Source organism: Rissa tridactyla, chromosome 11 (assembly GCF_028500815.1).
Source record: "Rissa tridactyla isolate bRisTri1 chromosome 11, bRisTri1.patW.cur.20221130, whole genome shotgun sequence".
Lineage (NCBI taxonomy): Eukaryota > Metazoa > Chordata > Aves > Charadriiformes > Laridae > Rissa > Rissa tridactyla.
In genome coordinates this window covers 12,940,040-12,958,212 of record NC_071476.1, presented here as the reverse complement: position 1 = coordinate 12,958,212, position 18,173 = coordinate 12,940,040, and the positions used below count along the sequence as shown (strand labels likewise).

Below are 18,173 nucleotides of genomic sequence, written 5' to 3'. Positions count from 1 at the left end.
TAAGGGCCAATATGGCAGTAACAGGACAGCACTAAGGAACCACCTTACTGAGTCACTCCTTGAACTTGATAATGGAGATGGAACAGTTAATTAGGCAAGGGGATTAGAAAAGTACAATACATCTCCTTTATCAACACAATCCATGCTGTGACACTCATCTTTGCCCTGTACTTATGACCTTCATGTTGTACAGAAGACATTCTTATTGACACTACCCATGGGCAACACCTTCTTCTAATTACCCTCTCTACAAGAGGGATTTCATCATCAGGGTTCCTGCTCTTTGTGCGTGCGTATATATATATCTGCTCTCACGGATACACGAATACACATTTAAGCTAAGTGTACTGGAATACTTAGAGCACAGATTGGCTGTGAAACAGGTCAAGGACCCATGTCTGCCATGAAGATAACAGGCGCCTTTGTGCTCCTCACCCTGGCAGTTCTTTGCTTAGCAAGTAAGTAACCTTTTTTAATTCCCAATATATTATAGTTCTAATGTTCAAACAATGGAAGCTTCTCAGTCTACTGGGATAGTAAGCAATGGTTGCTGGACTTGGGTGGCAGAAAGCAAGTGAAATGTTATGCTTCTGCACTATTTAGCACGCAGTATTGCACCAGCTTTACAGCTGCCAACTTAAGTAGATGAAACCTATTCCTTGATGGTGGTGTGAATCAGAGCTGCATTCTGCATGGTAACTAAAAAGTGAACTGTAAAGCCTCAGAACTACAGTAGGTTTTTACCTAGTTATTTTTTATTTCCATCTGAGCAGGGAGCTTGGAGCTGATGACATCCTTCTCCTACCAAACTGAGCAAGCAAGAGACAGTTGATTATGCACAGGCCACATAATATGGCTGTGAATAACCTCTTTATGATGTTAGTTTGCCAGACTGGGGAGAGCTTTGAGGCACAAGTTACTCTATGGTAAAACAGGGAGTTGGAAGGAAATTCTTGAGCCGTCACTTGGTAATTTATTTTTTCTTAGACAAAAACTACAAAAAAAAGAAAGATATAGAAAAATAAGTAAATTCAGAATAACTGAAAGAGGAGAGTCCAAATCTTCTCCGCTAGTAGTATAGCAGTTCAATAGCATTATGAAAGTTAAAGAAGCAAAACAATGAAAATGTTAAAACAAAATGAAAATTACAAAACAAAATAATATTTTTTCATTTTGAATAGCTGTGAAAAGTTCGCTTTGAAAGCTGTCTCAAAATTTAAATTTTTATGAAAAACATGAATGTCAATGAAATGGCATGCTTTTAACGGAAACTGTTCTTCCAAACAGTGTTTCATTAACTGCAGGAAAAAAAATAAATACTGCTTTCATAAGAATTCCAGCATATTCCTTCCTTGAACTTTCTAGTTTATCTTTTCTGCATTAGAACTTTAAGGATCAATATTTTTTGAGCCACATCTCTTTTGCATTGACTCTTAAATACACGGTGGGTACTAAAAGGTTACCAGAGAAAAATATCTTAATGTTTTTGTGGAAGTGGATTAAATCTGATCCAATTCCAGAATAATGAAAACTCAGTCAAACTTCTGGTGACATAGACTGAAATTTGACATGGAGTATTATCTCTGCTAGTTTTCTTTACCTTGGACAGCTTTATTTGATGAGCAGATGTAAGCAGCCCCATGAAAGGAAGTTTCAGTGGAAAGCTTAATGGCTTTAGACATTAAAAGAAGCTACATTTAGTCAGAAAGACAAGTGCAAGAGCTGTATTGCCTTTTATATCATAATGCATTTTCTTCCTGCTCCTTCTGTACAGAAGCCTCTGCCTGATAACTTTTATCCCTTGGAAGCCACAGAATGACAATTACAGGACAGAAGAACAAAATACATTCCTAAAGAAAGTAACAAATGTGTCATCATAATGGAGACGTGCCAATGTTACTTGATTACTTTATGGGAGGTGTAATTATCATTGTTTTGAAGGAGCTTTTTGAAGCCCCACCTGAGAACAGGGCTCCATTATATTAGACGCCACGTATATACAAAATAGGAGCCAATCCTTCAGCAATATAGTTTAGAATCCACATCGACTGTCAAGGGAAAACACTTTTTAAAGTGGTTTGTGATCCGAATTGCATTATCATTATTATATATATATAGTATTACATTTCAATGAAGATATTATCCTCATTATTGACAGAAAAACAAAGTTTAAAAGGACCATGTGATTTGTTTACGGCCACATATAATTTTTTTTTTAATGAACTTGGGAATTAAAACTCAGTCATGCTCAACAACTAGTTTATCCTAAAAAGTCTGGCCATTGAGCAAAATACTGACTTCTGGGTCTTCAGTCTTTCTCTGGTGAAAAGGGGAATAATAGCCTCCATTCCCTCTGAAAACAAAGGCTGTTCTAGCTGCTGACACAGATTTCTAAGGTAAACAATACAACAAGGTCCACTTGTTTAATAGGTCCTGACACCTGTATCTTATTAAACACTGAAAAACTATGTCAGTATTTACTTTCAAGGAGGTAAGAGACTTTGTGTTGCTGGAAGGGTTGATAGTAATGAAATCATCTCAGTGCAAACTGAATGTTCATCAACAATGTTTTTTATTTTATCTTTTGTGATTCTGTTTATATTGCAGATGCTGCCAAAAAGGATGAGGTGAGTAATTTTTTCCTTTATTTCTGGACAAAAGTATATAGTTTGTAACAACATAAGGTCAGAAGAAAAATATTAAACGTTAGTTAAATACTGCCAAAGTATTGAGATTTCAGAGAGAAATCCTTGAGTTTCAGATACGTGGTTTCCATACAGCTGCCTTGGCAACTTCCATATGTTTTTATCTGTAATGCAGTTGGGGCAAGAAATTGGGCAAGGCCAAATTTTAAGTGAGAGAAATCAAGACTTTTAAAATATTTATCTGGTGATAACACTACAAGGCTTTCTTAGTGATTTTCAGTTCCTAAATCAACCTAGAGATTTTAATTTCTCGCCGGTTATGCTAGAGTGCCCATCCTGAGGTCAGCCTCTGAAAGAAATAAGGCACGAAGCAATAAAAATCCTGACTCAGATGAGCAGAGACAAACCCTTTGGGAGTCCAGTGGACTGTAGCAGGGAGTGGAAACTCACACGCACACACACAGAGCTGGTCCCATACTAGCACAATATGTATGGTCTCTAATGCCTAAAACTACACCAAGATATACAATACTTTTTCAGGAAGAGCCTGTTCCATTCTCCACACCAAACGAAGTATCTTGTCTGTTTTACCAGCCATTACACACACACACACACACACACACACACACATATATATATGGGGTAAATTCACTTAATTTCTAGCTTTCGTATTAGCTGGCCCTTGCCTCTCACAAGTTGGTGGTTAACTAGTTTTAAAATGATAATTTACAAGCTACAGAGATTCCCTCCCATGCCACTGCCTCTGCTGGGTTACGTTGTGGAAACCTGTCAGTTATGTCAAGTTTCTGACCTGCTTTTGCAATTGGGGTTAGGTGTCTGCCTCCTGCTTTCCAGCCACAGAATTTGAAATGTGTGAGCAGCCAGGGCTTTGGAGGAGAGGGAAAGGCCCAAATTAAGGGAAAACCTGGTAAACTAACATCCCATGTGCCTTTTTTTTTCTTTTTTTTTTTTTTTAATGGCACACTGCATTTAAGCCCATGATACCAGAAACAGTGATTGTCTAATGACTCTCTTTGCCAGTGGAGACCTCTCAGTCTGTGCTGACCCATGGCTGGGCTGCTGAAGGGCCTGACCACACACAGCTCCTCACTTCACACCTGTAGACCCTGGGCAAAGACTAGCATAAAACCAATCATATAATCAGGGTTTGGCTGAAGTAACACTCCTGTCATTCACTAAGAGTTGGAATGAAGGGGAAAAAATCATGCCATAACAAGAGAATAGCAAGGCTGGGTTCTGTTTTAAATATATGCATTTATAAGACATATTTTGGCTAGATTTTCAGAAAGGAAAAGCTCTAGCCATAGTGTCCCTCCAAAGACTAATATGCTTCAAATTGTCACTAGACTAGCAGCAAAAATTTTAGTTACAACAGCGCCTATAAGGACAGGTGATTTCCTAGGCAAGCAAGCCCTAGGCTTTTGAGGGTGACAAACAGCACATTAAATAGGCTATGTGCACTGCACAAGGAAGTAATTGTTTCTCAAATACCTGGAATGACATTCACTTGAGAGGAGAAGATTGAGCTTCAAAAACAGGACAGGAGCATTTTCAGTCGTTTCTTTTATTAGTTTGTACTCCCATTTTCATATATAAGTCTGTAATGAATACAGTTCCACTATTAGATGAGGGTTTTCCAACAATTTGTTTTCGTGATAATTCTTAAATAGGATTTTACTTAATTCTGCTTCAGCAGATCCGTTCACCAGTGTAAAAAGTGTCAAGAGCTGCTACTTGTGTAATAAAGAGACAGAAATGCCTCACATCCTTGAGAACTAATCTCAACCCGAATTTATTGACAATTACACTCAGGTAGAAAAAAAATATTAAGACTCAACTTTTCCGTAGATGGAAAAGGGACTGTATTTTTTCCAGTGGCTGTATTCTTATTCAGACAGACAGCAAAGTCCCTGAAGGTGCTCAGTACCTGACATCGGTAGCATCACACACATCTCTGTCAGAAGTTTCTTTTTTGAGGCTTAGGCTCAGCTAATACAGACAGTGGAGCACCACTGACTGTGCTGCTCTAGAGCAGCTAACAAGCTTGTCCAAAAAATTAATATATTTATTATTTCTGTAGATGAATGGAGAATGTGAGAAAGATGGATTCAAAGAAAAATGATACTGTATTTGCAGGTAGACTGCAGTGAATACAAAAGGTTAGAGAGAGGAAGACCTATTTACTGCGAAAGACTCTATCAACCTTTCTGCGGCTCTGATGGGAAAACATATAACAACAAATGTTCTTTCTGTAAAGCAGTCCTGTAAGTACAATACTATGTAACTACTCCTGAATAAGCCAAAATCTGAGATTAGCTATCTGGTATGTCCATTCCACCTAAGTGCTATCATTTTTTTCAGGGTCACTACTCCTCTGCTTCTTTGCCAAATGTTTATAGACTAATTGCTTCTCTCACCAATAAGGTCCAATTGATCTAAACAAATGACCTTGACATTTGTGTGAGCAACTTCCTATCCTAGCAGAAACTGTAGAAGTCAGACAGTAAAGAGGATAGTCCAATGGGCAACACAGGGCTAACAAGGCACCTGAACCCAAATCTGGTCATTTAAGAATTCAAAAGTGATACCGGAAATATCTCGCTTTGTATGGATAAAATACATAATTTTGAAAAGAAAACTGTTTACAGATCAGTGCCTTCCTGTCTCCTACAAATGTTGATAGCATCTTCTCTGTTAGCAAGTTTTTGGCTGAAGACTTCAGAGAGATTTTAGTTCATAAGGTTATGCTTAATATCTGCAATGTCTATGTCCTTCCTTTCCTTTGCAGAAGAAGTAGAGGTGCCTTACATATGAAGCAAGCAGGGGTATGCTGAATGAATTCTGCGTGACATAGAAGAGTGCTGAGAACAGCTTTACACTGCCTTATCACAATATCTTAATTTAATTTCATTCATCCTGCCTGTTCTGATGATGGCAAACAAAGCACAAAATAGGCTTTTCAGCTGTGCTCTGTCCTTTGCTGCCTCTCTCTGCTCCAGAGTGTTGGGACTGACACTTCTGTCCTCTCTGCAAAGCACTTCCTTGGGATTCTCAGGAGTATTCTTGTTTCTGTAGCAAGTTGGTTTTCATGACCCCTTCATTACATATTTTTCTCCACAGTTAAAGTTCAAATCTTCTGACACCACCACCTGATTTTAGTGGACACAAATCAGTGCAGACGTTGCCTCTGCTTTCCTTGTTGGTGAAGCGTTTTCTTTCATTTTTCCAAAACTTTTGCAGATACTTCTTTTTCAAAGGCTTCAGCTTTCCTAGGCAGTGCTTCGACTCTTCCAGTTTTGTAGCTGAACTTTAAATTCTCAGTTTTCTTCTAACTTTGTACAATTATGATCTATATATGTTGTTTAGCTACTTAGATTGCATGGTTATTAAAATAAATGTTGACTCTTTCTTTTTTTTGTCCATCTTGACCATTCTAGAGGATAAGTTAATTGCATCCATTATTCACAAATGAGATATTTCCCAAGTTACAGCAAATAATCATAGAGTGGGAACTAGGGCCGGAGGTAAAAAAAACAGTCTGGAACAAAAGTTGTAACACCGATAACATGCACTAGATGGCCTCATATTACTGGAATTTACCCGACAATATTGCTCTTTTTTTCCTTCAAATTAAAAAAATATGGTAAACTGTAAGACTGTATAAGCTTTAAATTCTGTCGTTTAAATGTGATCTTCAATTATTCTGTTAACTTCTGATAAATTGGCTGCTTTCAGACCTAAATAAATTTCTGTTCTGCTCTTACATCCTTATTTTCTTCATTATTAAGCTAGTTTATCTCTTTTACACTTGCACAGTCTGTCAAGGGCTGAATTTACTGGGCTTACACATGAAGAAAATTTTGGAACTAGAATCTGGATATCATTTCTGTCTGGTACTCTGGTTGAGCTGGAGTTAAGAGTCATACTTCAAAAGAACGGAAAATGAGGAAAGAAGCTCATGCCCTTGCCTTTGAAAGCAAGCCTAACTGTTCCAGTGCTGGAATGTCACTGTAGCATCAGGCAGACTGCATCCTGTAATGGACGGACCAAAAGGATTTGTTGGTCCATGGTGTTAGTATGTGCTCTTTCTCCTAGCAGAGCTGAGAACATCACCCTCGTTCCCTGTAGAGAAGAGGCTGTTGGACTTTGTGATGCTGATTAACAACCAAAGACAGAGTCTTTCACAGGCTACTTCTTTACCAAAGAATTAAACAGTGCCAGGACACAGCTGTGAGCACTGGAATTTCATCATTTTTCCTTTGAAATTGTTAGCATGGCCCTGGCATGATTCTGTCTTGGATCAAAATTCTTCACAACAGTTCTCAGGCACATCGTGGGAGGCTAGAGACCATTTCCCGACAGGAAACTGGGTGAAGGCATCCTGTTTTAGAAGCTAAAATGATTTCATAGCAGAGATGTGACTAGACTCAACTAGCTGGCCTCTGGATGAGAGAGGCTCTGTTTAATTTGCTAGTACACACTGATGTAAGGCTAGTCTCTAGTCTGATTTATAACATAAACTGGCTGAGCTATTTTAATGCTAATTGCTTATTACACTCAGTACCTCTGGAACAATGATAAAGCTGAAGACAACAAAAAAATTAAAGAAAAAACTGAGGATTAATGAAATGCTAGATTAAGTATGTAAATTAAGTGCCATTTTCCAACCAACCAAACAACATATAAAGTAAATACTCTGCATTTCTATGTCAAATAATACAAAATAATGAGTGGATTTAACAAGGGACTTCTTTCTCCTGACTGTACAGGGTCCCCTAATGCATCGCCTTTCTGGGCAAAATAGCAGTAGCTACCGAATGTTACAGAAATCTTGGCCAGATGGATTTCTTAACGTTATTATATGCTGTTCCCAGTCACTGGTGTGTCTCATGAAACCACAGGTAGCAGAACAGGAGCCTAGGGACTGTTTTTGAGATGGAATGGGGTTTATTCCCCACTGCGGGAGGCTTCAAACTCCTTTATAAGTGACAGTGGTGCTCTTAGTGCATTAAAAACCTACTCAACACTCTGGATCATTCAAAGGTCACTGAAACTGATTGGAGGCTACCTGTGGTCTTTGCTTTAACTCTCATCTTTTAGAAAGGGGCAAATGGGCATGTTATTTTCTAGATGATGCATAAGCAGAAGATATTAATTTTGATGTTCTATTGAGGTTATCAGTTTAGAACAACAATCTTAGCCAAGTGCCAGGATAAAATTGGAAACTTAAACATTGAGACTAATGAAGATGGATTAAGAGTTTCTGCATAGACCACAGTCCCCTTCTCTTTGTAACTCAAGTCAGGATTAATTAGCATCTTCATGTGTCAAAGGATGGACTAGTGCTCTGAATGGTGGATCACACAAGTATGTGAGGAACATAAAGTTCCTAGACCGAGGAGTGTGGTCACTCTCGTCATGGTACCTCCCAGAATGTGTTTCTGCTGGTGTACTTCTCTTAATAAAATCAGACTTTATGTGTGGTGTGGGTGGGGAGAAGTGGTGGAGGGGCTCATCTTCAGGAGCCATGCTGTTCATGAAACAGAAAAAGCACAGTTCATTAAAAGCAACGTATAGTTACCTACAATGCCAACTTATCGATGTTATTCCAGAAAAGCTGCCAGAACAACTCACATTTACATTCTTCATCTTTGCACTTTGTTAACAAAGGTTTAGTTAATAAAGGCCATTTCCATGAAACCAAATGTTCATTACATACATAAAAAAGAGAGCCTCAACAGATAGCAAATTTCTATCACATATATTTCTTTATTTAGTCCCTCCATCATCAGTATTTTCTCATTGTGGGAAGTTTACGTTGCTATGAACTATGTTCTCTTGGATATATTTAAAATAGAATCATAGGCTGGTTTTGGTTAGAAGGGACCTTAAAGACCATCTAGCTCCAACCCCCCTGCCATGGGCAGGGACACCTCCCACTAGACCAGGTTGCTCAAAGCCCCATCCAGCCTGGTCCTGAACACTTCCAGGGATGGGGCATCCACAACTTCTCTGGGCAAATAATTTTTTCATGAGACTGTCCAAACCACTGAAGCAAGTTACCAGAATGACACATTTTCAAATGTAATTTACACTCGCGGTTGCTTTGGAAAGCAGGCCTTCCTTCTGCATTAGTTAAGAATGGATGCAACAAATCTCAGATGATGAAACTTGGCATGTTCAAGCATTCTCAAACGGTGGCAGTGACAACACCATGGGCAGATGGGTGAATATCAAGCAGAACTAATGGACAATGTTTTAATTTGATACAGGAATCTACCAAACAGAGATCAACATGTATAGACTAGAGTTTAACATCTCATACAATGTCTTGAATTTTGTTCATCTCTTCTGCTCAATTAGGCCCCACCCTGACACCAAACAGAGAAAGGGAAGACAGGATGTAGATAGACTATATTGGAGATTAATATATCAAATGCCGAGAAGTAACGGAAATCAAGTCAAAGAGGATTACTTTTTATGGAAGGTAAAATACATTATCACAACAAGGGAAGCTAAAGATGAAATGTAACAAATCTTAGGAAAAATGAGAGGAAACCTTCAGGAGAAAAAAGCCCAGGAAAGACTTTAAACTAGGAAGCTGGAAAGCACTTGTCCATTCCTTCTCCTTGTTATCTCCTCGGGCTTACTTTACTGCACAAACCAGAGCAATATAATCTTTGCCGATTCCTAAGGACACATCTGTTAGCTGAAAAAATCTCTAGTGAAACACACATAGACCACACTGCCTTCTTTCTTTTCCCATGATGGCTTAGTGGAGAAGACAAAGCAAGACTCAGCTAAGCCATGTACTCAAGAATCCTACAGGCTGACTGAAACACTACTAAAGTGTTAGGTGCAGATGGCATCTTTTTGTCTTCTCTATGAAATAAAGAGGCTGGAAATCCTTGTACTTCTAATACAAAGTCACAGAGACTATTTTAGTGGTTTATAGGATTGTCTTCCAATTCTCTTTCAACCTATAGTGAACTTCTGTGAATAAATGATGGAGAACACCAGAATGGTGGCATATATTACGAAGATACTGATGTAAACTGACATGAGAGGGTTTTTTCCATTTTTCTCTGGCCAAAGATAGAGACATTACATACCATTTAAATATTTTCTAAAAACCTTTGAGAATCCAGTGAAGTTGCCATGTCTTGAAGTTGCAAGTAAGAATTCTGTCTAGAAAAGCAATGCAATAGAAATCCTCCATTGGGTCACCAGGCTATTCAGGTACTTTCAATGCATTTTTTCTTTCTCTCACTTTAGTACCTTCAGCATTAATAAGATATGTTGCTGGTAAAGAGATAAATTGTAAATCTGTGCTAAGGTAATAAGAAACTGTTGTTTACAGCCACAAGTGCTCGTGGCACAAGAACAGCAAGGCTTAAGGGCTGTGTGCATGGACCAGTGAAAGAGGCTAGTCAGATGGCTCTGACTATCATCATTTGGATTAGGACATATGTAAAGCATAAGGATGTAGGCTGGTACTGAAACTAAAGACAAATCAGTGGCAGCAAAAAATGTGCCAGTATGAAATGTTACTGTTCATCAGATAGACTTGTTTCCTGTTAAAAGAGATAAGCTAAGAAAGGTAAGGAACCTAATTCTTTTAGTACTGAATAAGAGGAATTAATGGAGGACGTTGGCAGAAAATTCTTCTGTCTATCCTAGGACACAGACTAAAGGCACCACTATCATGAATTCTGTTTATCTGGAAACAAGGTCCCAGCAATTAGGCAGTAGGAACATAAATGAGCGAGGTAATATTGTAAAAGTTTCTCACAGCTCAAAGGCTTGTGGCTCTGAACAGTCAACCTAAAAAGATTCTCACAACAGGTCACCTTGCCTGAATGTTTCTTGACTGAAAAAGATCAAATTGAGAAAACAAAGCAAACTCTGATGTTTCATCATGATGTCAGAAAATCCAGCAGACAGTTTCAGGATATTTTCTGCCTTCTATCTCTGCTTGTTATAGCCTAAGTGGATATTCACACCATTTGCTTTAGTACATCGAGATATTCAATTGACTGTGTTTGTGGACCCAAGACACCAAGTTTCCTGTGCAGCCAATGCACATCCACAAGGGTGATGCAGAGCCCTGTAAGTTAGAGGTCTAAAATAGCCCACCACAGACCCCCGCATTTACCACAGACCCCTGGGACTCTAATTTGTTTCTGATAATTTCTGACATGAAACAGGAGATGAGAGCAGCTGGAGACCAATACTTTCCAACATAGAGGGCTTTTTATCATCTCCTCCTAGCATTATGTGCTGGCCCATAGCTGCAGATAACGTTGAGAAGCATACCAGCTTTTGCCACACACCAGAGCAAAGAACATGATTTGCAAATTGCTGTAAGTGACATCTGAAGAAAATGTTGAAGCGGCTGGACAATCTGGACAGTCAAGTTTGTGTGATGGAGCAACGACATACAAATATGGGGAAGGAAAAATGTATGTAGCTTGAGTGAGCTGATGAAACATGTTCAGATCCTGTTTGCTAGATCAGAAAATAAAACAGAGGTAGCCAGATATTGGCTTTGAATGGAAAAATAGAGCAGATCTCCTTGCACTCATTAAGGATTAGAGTTTTCAAAACTGAAAAGTTACGGATGTGTCATTGATGTATCTGTTTATGTGTGGAGGAAAAGGAAGACAGTAAGGTCTTACAACATTTTTTGCGCTTCTATGACAAGAGGTAATGAAATACAGGCCTGAAAATCAGATGGGTTGGATTCCCAAAAAAGAAAATGCCAGTGCAATAAAGCTACTTCACCTGTCTGTAAAGCCCATACTGTATTTTCTGATATTGTTGTTACTGTCGATTGCTGATGCTGTTGTTACAGTCTTTGTTCTAGCATGTAAGTACAGCAGATGAAAAGCGCTGATGTTGCACATGATCAATATAAGAGATGGACCCTGCCCCTAAGATCTCAGAGATCTTAGGATGCCCCTAAGATCGCAGAGAAACTGCTGAGGGGGAATGTAGCCACCTTGGTCAAAGCCTCTTATATATCAGAGATGTATGGGTGAGCCAGAACCAACATCCAGGTCTCCTGACTCCTACACTAGCAATTACCTTCTTAAAAACATCAAAGGCAAGATGAAAAATTGCCAGCTGTGCTCTCCAGTTGCTATTGCATAAATCATTCTTTAGATCAGACCAGAATCCCGTGTCTCTGGATTGAAGATAATACCAGGTGACTGACTGGTGAAGTATAATGGAATATAATTCACATTCAACTGGCTTCATTATGGTGTATCAGTGTCTGGTCAGCCTGGAGAGCTACATTCTAAACCTGCTCTAAAACCAGTGTGATACTGCTCAGGCTGTTTACACTAAATAGCTCAAAGGTTATCTCATGCGTGTTGACTGTTTCTAGTTACTGCAGTTATTTGGTGTTTCTGAATCTTTTAATAATAAGTATTTGGAAAAAACCAGGCCCTTAGTGTCACAACTTAGAGAACGTAAGCAGAAGACATTTTCAACTATTTGATCTTAAGATCATAAGATCTTATTCCATAAGACATTGCAACTTGTGGCTGCAAAGAGAACTGGTGAAAAAAAATGTCACCACCAAAATCCCAGTGAAGTTCTCAACACTTAGCACTCTTTATTTCAGCCATGTGCCAAGAAGGAGACATCTTAAAAGTTTAAGATTTTATTGAATTTGCATTTTCATGGCAATCTCTTGCTTTAGAACATTCTTCGGCTAGCTCCAATATAAAAAAAAAATAGATGGGAGAGGATTAAAAGCAAGTCTTGAGCTAACGGAATGGGTAAACAACCAGGATATTGTGCCAAATTAACTCTGATCACATTAGTATGTAAGCTTAGGAAAAGATAGAAAAAATAATTTTTCCTAACAGATTTGACACCTTTAACCGTAAAGGAGATTGGAATGCTATCCCATTACTTTTGCAGAAAACATGCAGACTCCCACGTGCTCTGTTTAAACAGAAAATTTGCCCTCTTTCCCCAAAGCTTTAAAAATCACAATACATCAGCACCAAAGCTATGTATTTCAGTAATGAGCAGCAATCAACACACATATAGTGTTTAACCAAGGAGCAGGAAAAGAAACTGGTGACTAAGGAAATACAGATGTTTTTAAAGAAAAAATGGTTATAGGATTCTACATATGCACTTACAAGAGAGAGGGTCCTCTTCTGAGTTTAACAAGCCACATGGAGAAAAATACATATCTGTCATGAAAAACAAAACAAAACAAAACAAAAAGTCATGATGATCATCAAGAAATGTGAGACAGACAGACTTGCCTAGGAATCTTTCCCAAAAAGGCTATTCCAACCATTCTCTGTGGCATGGAGCTCATTCATTATCTCTAGTTTTCTTCTCTTCTGACAACTCTAATCATTGTCTCACTTTTTTAACTCTAATTCAACTAAGGCAACCACCAATATAAACCAAAACAGACTAGTACTAAAATGAATTGAAATTAAATGAACTCCGATACTCTTCAGAGAACATTATTCAAACTTGCCATCCTTACTTGTGCTAATGTACCCGATGGCTTTTGTCTTTTTGGAATAATGCCTGAACAAATTCCATATAGAGATTTTTGGCTGCTTTTTTTCCCTTTCCTCAGTTTCAAATATTACAGATTTCCTTGCAAAAATCATTAAAGAAGCAAAATTTCACTTCTGCTTTGCAGAAGATAAATAGGCCGTAATCAAAACAACTGAAGTCTGGTAACAGTTGGGTTCTGAGATTCAGTTCCTTGAGGAACTGGGAAACTGAAGCAGTAACAATTTTCCTTGGGAATCACTCAAAAGGAAGCATAATCAAATTCAAATAGTAATCCAAACTGTGCATCTATCTGTTCTTGGCAACTCATAAGCACGTAACAAGGCTTTCAACTTCTATAATACAGAATATAAATGCTTTGACAGTTTGGAAAATTTCTAGTAATGCAAAGCTTTGTGTGCAAGTTATACGCACTACGAGTTAAATGAATTAACTTATCAGCTGTCCATAAAGGGATATTTTTTCAGTTTTGTGCGACGAGGTGTGTTAAACTATTGAGACACAAGCAAACACATAGAAATATGCACTTAAAATCTGAAAAACTGAAAAGATCTAAAAAAATTTCTTTCCCTTCTTAATTGGACTTTAAAATTCCAGCACAAGATGGTCACAGGGATCACTAATTATGACCCTTTCCTCCTGTTAGGCCTAGATATTCTGAGATACAGCAGTAAAGCACAATGCATCAGCTACAAGCATGATAACTCTAGTATCTCATTCCCAAAGGTTAATGATTCCTCAAAGAACAGCAGCCCCCCTTGAGAGAGAAGTATGTCACATAAGCCTTATGTTAATTTGGCCAAACTGTGACCATGTTCCTTCAGTCCTCCCAGAAGCAGCACCTGAAGGCAGAAGAATGTGGGCATGGGGAAGGCTGTTTTCCCATCCACGCCACTGAGGTGCCACCTCCTGGGAGAAGAACAGCACATCTGCAGCTGCTGGCCTCCCACCAGCTCAGTTCTACCCTTTCTGAGCACAGCTGGAAGAAGGACAGAAGGAGGACAGGTTTTTTTCTCCTGCTGTATCCGCTCTTGTGGCTGGTTTCCACTCTTACAGTAAACAAGCCCGTCATTGCAAGGACTGAAGCAGCATTTACTTCCACAGACTACACTTCAGTGTGACTTTGCAGGAAGGCTTGAGGATTTTGATAGGGAAGGACCCACACCCTTCTGAACAGGGGAATGACAAAACAAGGGAGTTTCCTCCCCATTCCTAGTTAAGTGTTGCATTATAGCTCGTCACAGCCCCAGTCCTCACCCATTTCCCACAAAGAGCTAATTCCAGCTCTGAAGGCCTTCAGTTCCCTACCCCAATCCTAACCGTACCTAACCTGAAGCAGGGGGCTGCAAATTTCTTTCCACCACCCAACTCCAAATATACATTTAACTATAGCTCCCTTCCGAGTCCAATGCTTACTGTAGCTTTCCTGTCTGAGCTGCAAAAAAAATCAGAAGCTCAAGGGAGGACACAGTTTCCTTTCTCCCTTTGTAATTCTGTGAAATCACAGAGTATCACCCCTGTACCTATTGCCTTTCACCCCATGTTTGCCTGAGGGAAAAGTATAGACATTGAGATGCTATACTATTTGATTTTTTGTTATATACCTTACTAAGAATTTATTGTATTTCTGGAAGCTGTTTTTATTTTTGAATTCTGTCTTGCAGCACAGCCTCTTAGGCTTGTTGTTTTAATAGACTCCGCACCCTTTTAAAGGAGAGGAGAGGTGCATTTAGTGACTGTTAGCAGACCGCACCTCTCAATGCCACCGGCATGTTCTGCCACAAAGGGCTCCCTGTAATCCTCCCACAACCTGACAAAACCTGACAACCCTTGTCACTTGTGTGAAATTAAACAGTTAGCAGTTTATATGAATTTCTAAGCAACGCCTCCATGTTTTCAAGCAACCAAAGCATGTTACATAGCTATTCTGAACGTGCTCACTGGGAAGCTGAACTGTCTCTCTCTCGCTGGAGGAAATCACAACAGCTTCCATCAGCCAGGTCAACAGAAGACAGCTCCGTGTGGCTTATAGTCAGGGAAGATAAGACAGTTCCACTCGGGGCACCAAAACACCTTGGCAGCAGATGGACTTCCCATTAATGAAACTGTAAATATAATTCAGAAGGGTCCAATTGCCACTACAGAGGTACTTTCTCCAGTGAATGAATTTACTTGAAGTTCACAGCGCCGAATTTGTTTTACAAATGCATGCATCATTTTTTCCATAAATCCTTCCATAATTAAAGAATTAGTGAGAAGTCATTTCATGACTTTGTAAACCTCCATGACTGCCAAGAGCACTATGGATCTGGTAACTTCATACTATTGCAAACAGGTACGTAACTGTCCAAGCTGAGATCACCTTCCCTAAAGGGAAAGGACATACAGTCCCAGAATTCTCGATATTTAAATTATGGCCAAACACATGGCCAGTGCAGATATGAGTATCCAGGTATGGTTACAGACAGTATGGTGGCATTTCAATGGAACAGGCAGACAACAGCAATATTAGCAATAAGAAGTAAATATTTTTACAATATCAGTGCTATGCTAACCCCAAAGGTTTTATAAAACATTGTTGAGCTTTTTCAGGGTCAAGAAGGGCATGCGTGTATCAGAAAATAGAACTCATTCTTTCAAAGTTTAACCTTGTTAAAAGAGAATATTTCAATGTGAAGAAGACACAAAAATGCGAGGCTAGATATTTAAACCTTGGTGAAAGTACTACTGATGTCTAAAAGGAATTCTATGTCAGAACCCCCTTGGTTCACTTTTATCAGGTGTCAGCTGTGGAGAGAGGAGCAAAATACTAACTGCTGACTCAGGGATGCAGGTGAGACACATTAGGTACGATATCTTATAAATATGGAGAGAAAGATTTCTTAGAAGAAAACAGTGGTATGTTGGAGTTTAGGGTATGCTAAGATATTTTCTGAGAATTACGTTGATGGTGTAGGGGCATATCCAAGAAAAGTGATACATAAATTGTTAATGAGGTGTTATAGTAGAAGTGTTAGGGGTTAGAAGATTTTCTCAGCTTGAAGCTTCTGTTTGGAGCTAGATGGGTATTTAATAAGTTGTTCCCTTAGAAGCTTTAAATTTTGAAATGTTGATGAGCTTTTACTAGCCACTTTGTATGTAGTTAGCGATGAATTTTGTCATCAGTTGGAATGGAGAGCATTTATTGTCTCAGAAGATTAAAGCTTAGAAGCATCTCTCTAGGAGACTGGTAAGTATTAGAGTCTGTAGGTTGTAGACTTTTCTTTAAAACATAAAGGAATGTATTAATTCCCTCAGGTCTCTTACTTTTGATTCAATAATACTTATGTTACAGAAATAAGATTATGAAACCTCCCTAAATTATAAACTTGTAGTATGTATGACTAAATAGCTTCTACCAGCTCTAAATGAGTGGTGTCAACACCCTGGATGAAAGGAAACAAAGCCAATGCTGTAATATTAGTTGAAGAAACAATAGCTTCTTAACTTTGTGAACTTCTCAGTAGTGTGCAATATGTAATGCAGTGTGCTATTTCATTTCAAATTTGATCAAGACTAGAGCAGTATTTCTATTGATGGCTGTTCAGTATCTCATGTTTCTAATTGGTTTGGGTTTTAGTTCAGGTATTCTCAAGTGCCTCAAACTTTAAACTTTCTCATATGTAGCAATGGAGAGAAAAAGAAAGAGAACCATCAAACTACTTTCAAAGGTCTGCATATAACTGATCTATGTGATAAGTTACTGGGTTTCTGTTAAGAAAAAAAGAGGGTGTTCTTGGTTTCTGCTGTCTATCTTGTAACTGCCTAATCATTCATATACTATGACTGTTTACACATAAATTTAAATGACAGTTAAACCAAACTGCCCTGCCCAAATTCCTTACTTAAATTTAGTCTCTCTTGTGTCCTTTTTGCAATCTTCTCTTATTGCCACGAAAGGCATGCCCCCTGCCTTTGGGTGAGAAGGTGCAGGAACAAGCATTACTACACTTGAATTCTGCCATTGAATGAACTGTTTCCCTTTTCTTGTTTTCTTTTCAGAGGAGGCCTCACTTGCCTACTTCCCCATATTTTGGGGTCTAAATTTTTTGGATGCTGCTGTTGACGCGTCTAAAATCCACACCGATTCCCAAGAAGAGGGTCTGTCCCTGTTTTGCACAGCTGTTGCTAACTATGTTCGGCAGCAGCATCAGTGGTACCACTTCCTCCCCTTCAGCAACCCAGCTTAAATTCAGTCTATCCTGTATGCATTCCTGTCACATTCTTTTCCTGCTGTATGCTGCCTTCTCCTGCCTTTTTTTTTTTCCCTGTACTGAAAGAATCTTACAGGAATGTAATGTGCCAGGTAGATTGTTTGAGGTATTAGTTGATAGGTGTTACTGCTCTTTGCTGTAGGTAGCAGTGATGATGTGAGAAGTTAGCTGAGGGATCAAGAGGGAACAAGACTTGGACAGAGCAGTTATTTGATCTTGTAGTCGTGAGAGTTGCTTCTAATATGCAAGAGTAAAAGCTAAACAGGAACGCTTCCTGAAGCCATTTCAAAGTTGGGGTAAATAAGAGTAACATCAGACTAAATGTGAATGCTACTGCATGCGTTTGCTGTATGATCATTCAAAAGAGATGGTCTCAGTGCTTCCTTGTACATGTGAGTTTTTCTAATAGCTTCTCTGTGACTCACTGATCATTCTGCAAAGGCAAGCTAAAAATTTGCTACTTCATATTTCACCACACAGTGTTTTGGATTATTCTGGGATGATCATTAAACCAGTAAGTGACTCTGCATGTTGGCCTTCACAAAAAATAAACCACAAATAATCTGCTCAGTAATAAATTAGTTTTGTTACTCAACTCCTTGGGGTTTGCATGAAATATGCCTGCAAGATGTACAGTAAATTGTGATTTCTACTGGGATCAATCCAAATGCACTGATTAAAAGATGGCCTACATATA

General features: G+C 38.8%; 1 protein-coding gene across 1 annotated transcript; it reads left to right on the top strand.

The window, feature by feature from the left end:
- Positions 1-391: 391 nt before the first annotated feature.
- Positions 392-5,587, top strand: LOC128916377 (ovomucoid-like). The gene is made up of 4 exons (XM_054217901.1): positions 392-458; positions 2,608-2,627; positions 4,803-4,930; positions 5,455-5,587. Exons 1-4 carry the CDS (start codon positions 395-397, stop codon positions 5,498-5,500), a joined length of 258 nt encoding a protein of 85 aa, XP_054073876.1. The 5' UTR covers positions 392-394; the 3' UTR covers positions 5,501-5,587.
- The last annotated feature ends 12,586 nt before the right edge of the window (positions 5,588-18,173 follow it).